This window comes from Ursus arctos, unplaced genomic scaffold, assembly GCF_023065955.2.
Source record: "Ursus arctos isolate Adak ecotype North America unplaced genomic scaffold, UrsArc2.0 scaffold_6, whole genome shotgun sequence".
Lineage (NCBI taxonomy): Eukaryota > Metazoa > Chordata > Mammalia > Carnivora > Ursidae > Ursus > Ursus arctos.
Window position 1 is genome coordinate 64096082 of NW_026623078.1, and position 14001 is coordinate 64110082.

At 38.4% G+C, this 14001-nt stretch overlaps 1 protein-coding gene across 7 annotated transcripts in view; it reads right to left on the reverse strand.

Moving 5' to 3' along the window:
• Nucleotides 1-212: 212 nt before the first annotated feature.
• Nucleotides 213-14001, reverse strand: part of TRPS1 (transcriptional repressor GATA binding 1) — a 248641-nt gene continuing 234852 nt past the window's right edge. For all 7 annotated transcript variants that reach the window (XM_057308080.1, XM_026495538.4, XM_026495540.4 and 4 more), the window contains 2 exons: nt 6471-6593; nt 213-3461 (listed from right to left, as the gene is read on the reverse strand). In XM_057308080.1, coding sequence (XP_057164063.1) covers nt 2400-3461; nt 6471-6593 — 1185 coding nt within the window. In that variant the 3' untranslated portion in view covers nt 213-2399. The remainder of the gene's footprint in view (nt 3462-6470; nt 6594-14001) is intronic.

Genomic DNA, 14001 nt, shown 5'->3' on the forward strand with positions numbered 1-14001 from the left:
ATTTCAGTTTATGTGAATATTAGAGCTAGACAGGTGAGATCAGAATAGGGCCCTTTCAAAATGAAACTGAAGCTGAAGGCTTAGTCCTGATTTCTTTTTTCTCTTTCTCTCCCTTTTTTTTTTGTTTTTTGTTTTTGTTTTTTTTTTTTGTTTTTGTTTTTTACATGAAAACAAAAATGCAAGAATGGAAATGACAACACATCAGAAAGACATTTTAACTTCATTCACTACGACAGTCACAAACTGCTTGAATTCTACCTGCCATCCAACTTTAAGGAACAAAGACCTGGTACTGGGAAAAAGAAACAAAACCCAAACACAACAAAACAATACAAAGCAACTGGGAATTCTGTAAAACTGAGTGCAAACACGGCTACAGAACGCAATAAAAACACCAGTGCTGCGGGGGCCAGCAGCGCTTATCAAAATAATTTCTGAAATGTTTCATCCGAAACATAGACAAAGCAATAAAAAGAGGATATATGTTTATCATTTTAAGCATAACAATGTGAGTTAAGAGCTTAAAAATTAAAAAAAAAAAAGTACTTGGAATGAATAGTGCTACCCTTTTTTTTCCTAAGTAGGCATAAAAATATTTTCATTTCCTTCTTGTTTTCCATATCATTATATCAAGAACTTCCATTTGTTTCATGTTACCGTTTACAACTTTAATGCACACACACACACACAAAAGGTATCTACCGCAATAGAAATAGTTGCTTCATTACCTTGTTTGCTACATTTGCAAATGTAAACAGCTAGGCAGAGCCAGAACTGACTCTAATGCATGATGGAATATCTTTGTTGCATACGTACACTGTAGAAAATAATTATTCAATATGTCAGGCACCATTATTTGAAATGTAATACATTAATATTTACTAGAAAAATAAGTTTTTTTTTTCCTATTTGTTCTCCCAACTTCTTTAATGAAATAAGTTAATCTGACAGTGCATCCAGTAGCTTGTAATATCTTCTACATCTCCGTGGCAAAAAATAAACTACTGGTTGGGACAATATAATGCAAATTATTTAAGTCAGTCCTTGTACATACATCCTTGTAGCAAGCATTGAGGCTCGACTAACAGCACCTTTAACCAATTACTTAATGTTCAGTTATGTAGCCCTATTTCCCTGAGCAGTTATGCTGAGGAGCTTTCCCTTCATGGATAGTTTTACAAAGCCTTAAGTATTAAAAGTACTATGAAGATATACTTCTAAGAATCCTATTTAATGCTACTTAACTAAACCTGTATAAATCTAATGAAGGGAGTGACTGGTACATATACCAACTGTCAGTCTGTGGTAACGTAACCTTAGACGCTGCCTGGCCACAAAGTTTGGAACTTCTATTTAACCAGAAGAAAATAAATAATACAGCAGGTTACCTTGTGGAGAAATACCATGTATTCTAAACAAATTCAGCCCACGGTCTGAACTTTTGTATCCATCTAATCTTTTTGAACTGAGGGGGATCCCTTTAGTTATAACGTGCCAAGTGAGATTGGTGACCAAGAGGAGGCTTAAAAAACAAATCCAAACTGCTTTATCACATAAGAGAAAGAAACACCTGGCTAAAAAAAAAAAAAAAAAAAAAGACTACGTAAGCACTGAGGACACTGTTTTTTAAAAATGCATATATATTTGGACAAAATGAACCTAAACTGCAAACAAAAGGACTACTTTTGAAAGGAGTATTTGAACATCTAAAGGACAAAAATATCAGAGAGGGTGTGCATGTGTATGTACAGGCAGGGCTGGCCAAAATCACTGTGCCACCAGCTGTCACTTTCCTTGCTGCTCTCTCACCAAGCCTAACCACAGCTCGCATTTCTAGGTCTAAGTCGGAAACATGGTCAATGAGAGGAGATTGCTGTAAGAGGCGCCATTTTCCTTTCGCTGCCCAGGAGATTAGATTTCTCCTCGTCTGCCTAGGATTTCGTGATACTTCTAAACTTAGGCAACAACTTCTGGGTTTATGAACAAATGGACCAACGGCCAGGCCAATACTGCGTTAGTATCAATAATATGTAAACCCTTTCAAATTCTAGATAGCTTTGATATCTTTCTTTACAAACATAATAATTAGAGTCTGGTGATACTTCTTATGGACCGTTTCCACAGTACACATTCGCCAAGATGGTTTTTTGACTTAACTAGGTTCTAAAACATGACTATTTACCATCTTCCTTTTTTTTTTTCTTCTCACTGACCATTTGTCTCACTTTTTAATCTTGGTAACCTACTCATCAAAAGAAAGAATAAAAGAAGGGAATTTCATGTTGGATAAGGCAGGCTCTATGAAGTATTTTTTTAATAGGTCTTCATAAGACATTACAAGCTATTGAATTCCCATCAAGAAAACCTATTTCTATTTAATTGTGCTAAGTGCTAAGGTTTTACTCTTTAGGTTTTCCATTTTTTTCCGCTTGTGCATTGTTCCTATGCAGGCCCCTCTGGATATGAGTTGTGAAGTCATATTTGTCCGTGCAAAGATGCTGGCATATGCTGCACTGGAAAGGTCCACTGTCACCATGGCAACTCATATGCAAAGCATACATCACTTCATCCAGAAAGACAATGCCACAGTGCACACATTTTGTTGAAAGTTCATCTTGAGTACTTCTATCAACTTTCTCTGTTTTTACTACATTCAAGGGACCTTCACTTTTTACATTTGATGGTGCCTTCGTTTTCTCCTTGGAGGCACCGTTTGCAGTTGGCCCAGGTCTGGAATGCTTAATCGCCAAATCTAGAGGAATGTCATTGTCTGATCCAACAGCTGAAAAATGAGGAGGCAGATTGAAAGTGGGATAAGGCACATAGTTTTGGCAAGGATTTGGTAGGCCAGGCACGTGACTCAAGTAGTGCGGGTTCCCAGGAACGGAGAGCTTATATTTACTCCAGAATCGCAGCCAGTCAGCTTCACTCTGGAAGTCATTATGTACAAAGGGAAGTCCGAAAAGGGGGTACTGGTACTTTTCAATAGGGCTGCCTGGTGGTGAGTAATTTGGGTGTTTTGCAGGTCTCATGTACTTTTCTATGGGACTGCCTCTCTCAGAACTTCCTTTCCCTTCTGACACGGATGAACTGTTTCCTGGGTCTCCAGTACTTTCCTGAGGACTTTTTATCTGAATGTGCAAAGGTTGCATCCTTTTGTGAATATCCAGAGTTTGGCTGACCAGGACTGGCTGCTGAGCAGAATGGCTTTTAGTCAATGAACCCTGGGCTTCGTATTTACTCAGGCTAGGGAGCGGAATTTCTCTCTGGTGACCTTCAGTTAAATGATCTTCTGACCTCCTCTCAAGGGGGCTTCCGTTGACCTGTTCCTCGCTGCCACCCCTCTGCTGTTTGTTGAGCTGCTCAGCCTGAAGTGCCTCTGGGTTAAGGCGCTTTCTTGTCCTTCTCCTAATAATCTGCTCACCGTTGTTTTGTTTAATGATGTTTAAAGGCCTGGGAGTCTGCAGAGAACACACACGCACAACACATAAAAGGGAAATGTGAGAAAATACATTAAAATGCATTAACGATTCCTCACAAATATGAACCACACTTAAGTTCAAAGCAAGGGTAGACTCTACGCTATAGATTTACTAAATCTTCTCCTCTTGCCCTAAGCGGGAGCAGAGGCCGTCACCAAAGCACACTATTTTAGCGCAATTAAATCGTGTCCAACTTTGCAGCGAGGACTGAAAACTTTAACCTACTTAAAAATGGCTTTTCCAAACTCAATAGATTTTGGAATTGCATCATTTAGTGATAAAACTGTGTAGAAAGTTACTTGAAGGAACAAGATTTTTCTGAAATATTTCTCAACTTCTGAGTCATGCATTAGGATGTCAGTACAGGAACATGGGAGCTGGGCTTTAATGACAACTGTGGCAGAATTCTGCATTGCTACAGACCATATTGGGTCCCCTCCTTCGTATGTGGAAGCTCGTCCCCACAATGTGCCTGGATCTGGAGATCCGGTCTTCAGGAGGCAAATTAGGTTAGATGAGGACATAGAGAGAAGGAGGCCTTCTCCAAGCCAGGTAGAGAGCTCTCCAACCAGCACCCGGCCACACTGGTACTCTGACCTCAGACCTCCAGCCTTGAGAACCATGTGAAAATATGTTCGGTTGTTTAAGCACCCCAGTCTATGGTATCTGGTTATGGTACCCTGAGCTGATGAATACGTGCATTCTTCTAAATAACTGCAAATGTGAATATAAAGTATTAAATACCAGAGCATACATAATCAAAGACAAATGAGAAGAATCATGAGGAAAGATATCAGGTACTCAAAGCCATATCAGCGGGAGACTTTTTTTTTTTCCACCTCTCACTTTTATTTCTCCTTGTTTAATAGGATTTTATATAATCACTATGGAAAATTTTACTTGTTAACAGGTGAAGCATTTGCTTTCTGTTGAAAATTTAAATTTTTTTGTAGCTTTGGTCCAACTACCTGATACATCATTCTACTCTGTACTTAGATGGAATGTTGACTTTCCCCCAGCTTGTTTTCCATTCAGCTTAAGCACTCTGTGATTGGTGGTTATGTACGTGCTCAACAGGCATTTATATTACAGGACTCAAATCCGTAGAGAAGACTATACCAAAAACTTTACTTGCAGTGAGAGCTCTAACTTTGACTTATAAAATAAAAAGAATAAGTTTAATAAATTAATGCATATTTACAGATTAAAATTTAGGAAACTCTTTAAGTGGACTAAAACCTGATTTTTCTGAAAGATTACTGAAATCAGCAAGTAAGTTCTACCTAGAATGTGAAATTTATAAATTATTCCTAGAAAGAATGTGCCTTAATGCAAGGGAGACCTTTTATATCTTAAACAAAATATAAATATAAATCCTTTTTGGAATGTTTCCATTGTCACAGAGGCATTTTAAAGGCAAGAAAGATAACACGCTTGTCATTGACAATTCAATTATTAGTTTCGGAATGAAAATGCCACATCCCATGGATATGCCATATTCATTTATTTTGTTCAGAACGTTCAGGTTTATAAAGAGCTCCTATTTCTATTATGAAAATATGCGATATTTAATATCTACCTATAAGGAAACCAGAAATTTGCAATACCCTTTCAAAACTTTTATAACTTTTGTGACAGTCTTTACATGAGATGTGAGCATAACCTTTATGTATTTAAATTTACGATATAAAGAAACTCAAAACTGAACACATCTTGCCTCTGGAGAGATGAATATTAAAATAATTGTAAAAAAAAGAGTTTACTTTATATCATAGTTGTTAAATTATCATAACCTGGAAGAACAGTAGTTTAATTAATTCTTGGCCTATGATTGGCCAGAGTTCAATTAAAATCATTAATGTCACTACTCATTAAATGAAAGCTTATTGCTGTGCTCAAATGGTGAAGGTGAAGCAAGAGGAAGGTGATGTGGTGGCGGAGCGGAGAATCTTTCTGTTAGCTACACGTAATAACTAAGGTTTTACAGTTTACCACCAATTAGTATTGTTGGCAGCATGCATTTTTTAGAGTGCTTCCAGTGGTCCATTTATGAGGACGTTTTGTCTAAAACTGTATTCCCTGTAGCTGTAATTTATTCATTGGCTGTGCTAAGAGCTATGGTAAAATGCCAAACAAAATGAAAAAGGCAGAGGGAAATGGATTTCTGTTTACTAAGTGGGGTATTCCTATTTTTAAAGGCAGCTCTTGTCAGCAGATAAACTTCCTAAACTAAAAAAAAAATATCCTCAGGAAGTCAAATGCATATATAAATGGAATTTGTGAGCTTAAACTTTCGCAGAGGATTCTAACTAAAATCTGAGACGAAAGTTCTGGAGGTACCTCAGTAAGCCACAGAAAGAAGCCAGCCAGAGAGTTTAAAACACAAAACACCTTCGCACCTTCCTCTACTCGGATGTGTGCCGTTCGGGCCCTGAGATACCTCACTCGAACATATCCATCGGAAGAACTGAAGACATTCGCCTGGAATTCTCGGGCCCTAGTTCAGAACGACTCTTTGGAACGTGCCCAACTTCTAGCCCCCAAAGCAGGCGGGATGACACTTGCAAATTCTGAAGTTAAAGTGAAAATAAGCATTCTTTCCCTGCCCTGTATTTTATGTGAAATAGGGACAGTCCTCTTTTTAAAACATTTTTTGTGTATTTTTGAACTTTTAAGGTTTCTCCTTTCTGCCTAAATTAATTTCACCAAATTCTGAAAACCATTAGTTCGACTATCTGTTATGGGAAGTTCCCAGAAATCAATCATTTTCCTCGTTTATATCAAAAGAAGCATAATGCATTACTAATGATCTCAAATATATCTCCCCATAACATCTAAGGCCATTTCACCATAAATCACAGGTGCTCTCAAAGTGACTGTATTAAGCTCTGCGGGAGCAGGCATTGCAAGCCAGGGAATGGTACACATCACACCACAGAACAGGCTGCTTTATATAGCTTTTCCTCCAACAGTCTAACAAGCTCTTACCGAGTGAAGCTTCTGGTAGAGGCCACACGCGTTGCATACATATCCGCCATTTGCATTCTTTCGCCAGAGAGAGGTCTTTGTGGTCAAGCAATTGGCACAAAAAACACCCGAGCCTCTACGCCTCTGAAACGGGGGGAGGGGGGGGAACACAAGGTCAGAGGTGAGTCACATGATCAGTGGAGTTAGACCAAATCAACCCAGGAGTTTTGTCTTTAGACTAGCAACAATGACAGTATAAAACCACACTGCCCATAATGAGGTCAGGTTCAATTGTGTTTAATAGGCACCACTGATTTTCATTATAATTAACCCTACAGTGATGGATGAGGTGTGTGCAACGCCAAAGGCTTTTCACAGAAACAGCTTTAACTTTTTGAACTTGGGGTTTGTGCCTTTAATGATGGCTCCTAAATGCTGAACCCTAAAATATACCTTTTAAACGTGTCAAAACAAAAGTCACAAGACAGAACGTGGCAATATGTTTAATATACTTTAGCAAAGGGGGAGCGCAGGCTACCTGGGCTTTAAAAATAGAGTCAAGCGTGGAATAAACGCAGCATGGAAACCATTTAAAATTAAACGTGATTTGTGTCTTTTTGGATGTCATTCATGTAACACAAGTATTAAGAGAATATCACACACTCGATTCTAATTTTGGGGGTTGCAATTGTAAACTTTGAAAGAGAACACCGTCTATTTCCCAAAGCTGAGGCGACCAGTCGAAACTTGTTGCCAACTCGAAGTACAGTATTACTGAGAACGCTTATGAGGTGCCTGCTGGAGCCAGACGAGCTAGTCCCATCAATGGCTATTTATTTTATTTGCCTCAGACTTGGAAATCACAAGCGTTTCCGAATACAAATTGATTTTAGTGGGCTGAATTCTGTAATCACCAGATTCAAAAATAATCTAAGAATATTTAAAAGTAGATAATTAGTATTGCTTGTTCCATTCTTGCTATCAAGTAATGATTCCATTAAACTCATTGAAACAAAAGTCAGGCTGTGTTTGTAGGCGCAAATACTAACAGGCAGGAAATGAAATGCTCTTGCTGCAAGAAAAAAAAAAGACAGGCTGAATTGCAACTTCGCTCTCCTTTCTCTAGGAAGCGAAGCCTTTAATGATAAAATATGCACGTTAGATAAGGAGTGGAAAAAATGTTGCTGGGACCCAATTTTATTATAAATTTAAAATTACAAATACCATAAGTCAAAATTTCAGGGATTCATAAAATTTAGGCAATTTATTTAACTTGAGTCCATACTGTAGACCAGTGGTTTCCCTGCCAAGAAAATACAATGGTTATAATTGTACTCTGATACATTTCAAATGGAAAGCTTTCTGCAGACATAATTTTGGCTTCAAGACTGGAACACTTTCTTGGCATTGAAAGGGCATTTGATTCATCGGGTGTTTCACAATGTATCACTAAAAAGACCTGGTGAGCAGCCAGTTCCCTATAGGGTAATTTTTCCATCCAGATGCAAGTGCTATCAGAGGCCCTCGTCAGCTAAACTAATTATGATCTTGCAATTGCTGATGCCTGCTCACTCTAACATTCGACATCCTCCATTAATCATCAATACAAGGAAAATGAATGAAACGTAAAGAAATGAGGGCTGGTAAGCTGCACAGCCATAAAAATCTGAAATGAGAGCAATAATTTAACAAGATTGGGGGAATGTTTTTAGTGCGCACAAAGTCAGGCTAACAATTGCCCTTTTCAACCAAGAACACGATTTCATTAGTGTAGCAGGTCGTGCTACTTTAGGTGATGTAATAAAAGCTAGATTTTTCGCAAAGATAATCTCTGGCTCCCCTTTTTCTCCCTCTCCGCCCAAGTCAGGACCAGGAATGCATCACAGTTAGAGCAATGGCAAATGCTGGGTGTCAGTCCACAAGTCCCAGTTGGGACCGCCTGCAAAAGCAGAGACTGCTCCCTACTGAAAATCAATGAACTATTAGATGCTATGTTTATCAAACATTCTGGGGCCCCCTTTATCTGAAGTAAGCTGGGGAACCTAGTTAGGTTATAATTGTGAAACTTCCCTGGGGCCACGCCATCTTTTTCCTAGATCTAAATAACACGGTTGGCAAATAAACACCAACTTGATCCACATAAAGGCAACATAAATGTCCATTTGGAAACTAACCCACATATATGGCTGAGGCTCAAATTTGAATGTGTAACCATTCACTCCAGCCTGCTTTTCTTTCCTTATGCCCTGGGTGCTTGACACAGCATGCCAAAGTGGGTGTAATCTTGGTTTCTGAGAGCGTTTCAGTCCTTGCACAATTTTGTGCTTAATTCTCTTGCAAAGAAAATGCCCTTCATTAGTTAGAGGGAAAGTCCTAAAATTATAGCACTGGTTTCCACAGGCATATCTTGCTTTAAGCAGCACTTAGGCTCCACTAAAGAGGTATATTTTGGGAAAACTATATCTTATTTTAAAGACATCAGGGATACTCTGGATTCATTTACCCAGAGTCAGTACAGCATGGAGGCTAATAATCAGATTTAGGAGTCAGACTACTTGTATTCAAAACATGTCTCTGCCTTTTGCCAGGTGCAACTTTAGGCAAGTTACTTAACCTCTCGAAGCTTCAATTTCCCCATCTTTAAAGTGTGAGCCGTTGCAGTATGTGGGCAAATGGATGCAATTAAAACAGTGCCAGGGATGTAGTAAACACTCAATAAGTTAGCTATTTGTCAAAGGGATTCAATTATTTCTTTTGGTAAGAGAAAAATACTTGGCTAGCTTTGTTTTCATCTCCTCAATCTACTCATTGAACATTATAGAGATGCTTAAGACATACAGTTGGATATTATCAAATGTATTTCATTTGTGTCAATCTTATCAAATATGAGAATGGAAAGTTGAGTCAGAGTGAAATATCTAGGTGTTCACACCTAGAATTCAATAGGAGTGTACTTGTGTGGGGGTGGAAAGTAGGAGGGAGGTGAGAAATATTTCACATATAGAGTTAACTCCCATCTAAACACATTTATAGCTTTGGTAAGCATTGTACCACCTTAGTTTTGGGGCACTTGGAATTTCTGGAAGCAGCAGAGAGGTGGCCTACGTGGATAGTATCCTTAGCTGTGTGACCACAGAATCATAACTACGCCACATCTCTCTCAGCTACGACACAGATGAGAGCCCTGACCTGGTCACTCTGTCTGTAAGGTACTGTGATGCTGGACACAGGAAAGCATCTTCTTGATGTTATCAACATCCTTAGCCCAATCACGTGGAGAGAAGGAGGTCTGTTGCCAAAGGAAGGCAGAATAGTAGTCTCCCTTGCCCCACTTTTTAAAAAACAAGCTTGGCCTTGTTAAAGAGAAAGAAAGGCACTGCAGACTTTATTTCATTCATAGTTTATCATACGTGACAGAGTTTTAAAATATTTTGTCATTCTCCTTTACACTGTGTATGTTAATGACAGAAATCATGACTCCTAACGGTCATCAAATATTCTAAGTAACAAGCACCCAGGACAGTGATCAGTCTTGAGAGACTAAACATTAATAAAGTCGAAAATACTCTAGTAGAATTAAAAGAAAAGACTTTCACCTGCTATTATTTTTTTTATCATCAATAGTCACTCTTATTTTTGAAAAAAAGTTTTTAAAAAAATTCCTCCTAAATGTCACCCATTTGGATTGACAAATTTACTTCCAGTTGGGCAGAGATGACTAATGATGTTATAGAAAAGAAAATCAAGAGAATTAATGTTCCAATCCTACAAGTCACACTTATTTTTGAGGAACAGGTGAAGCTAGGTATTTGCTAGGTCCTGAGGATACAAAATCAGGTAGAACAAGGCTCCAATTCTCCTTCACAGACATCATTATGGTCATATGTTGTCGATGGTTCTATATGTGCACGCATGTTTATTATTTTTTTTTAAAGATTTTATTTACTTATTTGTCAGAGAGAAAGACAGAGAGATAGAGAGAGAGCACACGAGCAGGGGGAGCAGCAGGCAGATAGAGAAGCAGGCTCCCCGCTGAGCATGGAGCCCAATGTGGGACTCGATCCCAGGACCCTGGGAACTGACTGAGCCACCCAGGTGTCCCAACGTGTGTGTTTAAATAATAAGATTACTTCTCCTTTTCTACAAGCTGTTTTTTTTTTTAAATTTTATTATTTATTTATGTGAGAGAGAGTGGGGAGGGCAGAGGGAGAAGAGAGAGAATCTGAAGCAGACTCCCTGCCTAGTGTGGAGCCAGACAGGTGGGGCTTGATCCCACCACCCTGAGATCATGACCTGAGCCGAAACCAAGAGTCCAACGCTTAGCCAACTGAGCCACCCAGGTGCCCCCAAGCTGTTTAAGGGTTCACCATATTTTATACCTCCGTGACATAATGCAGAGAGAGGGAACCGAGTCACACAGATAAGGTCACTTGTGAAGAGTACCTGAGAGGACTCCGTAGCTAGGGGATGACACCACTGGCACACCTGCGGGGCACAGTTAGCAGGATTCTTAGCCGCCTCTCAGGCTGAAAGAAGGCTGCACACCCACCTATCTAAAGCCACAGAACCACCGCATTCTCCGCCCTTGGCCTTCTCTAAGTGCCCCTTCTACTTCTTTGTGGGCTTCACTGAAGGAAAGAGTGCAGGAAGGTGGGCTCCAAAACCAAATCTACAAGAAAATCACCTCAAATGAAAATTTCTAAAGAGAAAATTCCAGAAAGCAACAATTCGAGGAACTGATTTTTTTTTTTTTTAACTTCGAGTTTTATAGCTTGCCTAGTAACTTTTAGGTCACATTTGTGTTGCCTCTACATAATTTCTGTTGGCTGATAATTTCCTGTGTGAAAAAGGAAGGATGGTGATAGAAACGGTTAATTGTAAGGATTTTTTTAGGGCAGCCAAAGGCTAGTAAGTAGTTTTCAGTGATAATTACTCAGAATTCCTCAGGATCACTTGTTTCCTTTCCATGTTTCAAATGTATTATGACCACAATACTGATTTTCACAACAGCAATTTAGGTGATGAATTTGGACAATCATCCGTGTTAGGATTTGAAATAGAAAATGACACACACATCTTTTACTATAAGTGCACTTTAAATCCAACATAATTTTTTTCCTGCTTTGAAGTGCAAGAAGTATAATGACTAAAACAAAAAAAATTTAATTTAGGTTCACAGCTAACCACTGTGAGGTAACATCATCATCAAATTTTTCTGAAAGCTTCTGGTTCAAATTTTGCTTTTAGGGGGCTTAATTCTTTAGTCAGTTATAGATCAGTGGGTTGAGCCCTGGCACATGTATTGGTGAACTAGATGTGTCTTAAGAAAAAAAATGAAAAAAAAAAAAGTTTTAAAATTGGTTTAGCTGTTTCTATTACTTACATTATTTAAAAATCAGCCAAAACCAAACATCTGAACATTTTCAAATTTCATTAACATAGAACTGACTTCATTTGATTAATAAGAAATAAATTTGACTGAATTATTCATTCAAGTGGCTTAACGTTTAGAGACACGGATATTTATCTCCAAGAGATTAAAGTCTCCATTGGAAAAGGAGTTTTTGCAGAAACGATCCTTTATATTAGTGTTCTATGTATAAGAACTATACTGAAACCATGTAATTACATAACAAGCTTCGATAGGCAGATTTACTCATATTTTTTATGGTTTTGTATCTTAGCCATTTTAAATCAAGTCAATCTGAAATTTGATATACATGCTGTTAGGGCAGATATACCTCAAATATTTTTTAACTTCAAATAATTTCTGTGTTTACTCGATTATATCAAGAATCTTTCCCAAACTTCATTTTAGGGACATGTACAGATGGCTATGATAGACACTTCTGGTACAATTTTGCAGTAATAAAATTTCATTGGTAAATTTAACTCAGTTTTGTTCTGGGAATGGAATAATTACTGAATGTCCGGCATGTGCCTGGCACTGTGCTACAAACTGGAGTTACAGCGACGTATATGACAAACATGGTCTATAATCTCTCTGGGTTTCCAGTAGAATGTGCTAAAAACATACTAAGCATGCAGTTAACGCAACACAAGTTGAGATGTTCATGAACATTGAGAGTTTAATTTATGCAATTTATATGAAAACTTATCTGAGGAAACCAAAGTATATTGTATCAATAAATCTCATTTATTTATTTATTTAGATTTTATTTTTAAGTAATCTCCACACGCAATGGGGGGTTCGAACTCACCACCCCAAGATCAAGAGTCAGATGCTCCACCAAATGAGCCAGCCATGTGCCCCAAGAAAGCTCATTTAAAGGCTGAAAGTTATCTAATGATCAGAGAGCTTACTCTCTGTGCTCCTTTACCAAAGTGGGTAGTAACAGTCTAGTCATTTCAGAAACAAGCTGATCCTTGTTCATTATCCCATAAGTAATAATGTCCTGTAATAATAGGACAATGATCAACAACATTGCCCTACTGACTACCAAAAAAGTTGATATGAGCTAAATAATGTGTTTATTATTACTATCATGTTAAATACTGTATTTATTATTACTATCATGTAGTGGATTGGCATTTGGTAATTACGAATAAATGATGATTAGTATTTTAGTCATTATCACTGTTATTTACTACCGAGGGACACAGAAGGCAACCTCTTCCTTCTAATTCCCCCCATGCGAGGATTAACCATCTACTGACTACACATCAGTAGATCCTACAGAGCACATAGAACGCAGCGCCTAAATCCACTTAAAAATAGATGGCGGCTTCCAACGAACATCTTTAAATTAATAGCCAGAATTTTACCCAAAGCACAGGCTACCCGATATTTTAGGAAGAGCAGGGAAAGAATGCTGCCAACACAAAGCAACAGTTACCAATATCTTGGCTGACTTTTGTTCCAAATAGAATTGTGAAGAACAGCGCAGTTGAAATGGGATGCACAGCAAGTCTCTGCCGGATTCAAAACAGCCCTCTCTGCCCTCAGATTTCTTGCCAGAAAACTGAAGAGACTCTACAAGGTTCAGCCAAGCACCCATCTTACGATCTCCTATCTCAGAATTTGGAAACAAAACCTGTTTACCCTGCTTATTAAATTCACTTCCTCAACACATCAGCAATGATAATGGAGACCAGTGTAAACAAAGCTGACATCCCTGGCTAGGAGCAATGGAACAACCTCTGTTCCAGGACATGAGGCAACACATACTCTAGTAATCATACACTGTACCCAGGTATGAATGTGCCTGAGACTTACTGCACTGACACATCACCATGTGGGAGTTGCCCCACATATCAGGAAATGCTAGTGTGCCAAACACATTATAGCTCCATTTCTTCTGAGATGCAACTGGTGACTATTGAAGCAGGATAACAGACAAATCAAGATTTTGCAACGTATACCCCTACACTTCAAATCATTCATATAGTTTCTTCAAATTGGCAGAATTTACAAATTTATCACACACATATAAGAACCCTATTATATACGTCTGAAGGACTCCATCTCTATTCTTTGACTTACCCCATATTTGGTAAATGAGCAAACCAAATATCCAATGCTATGCCCAAA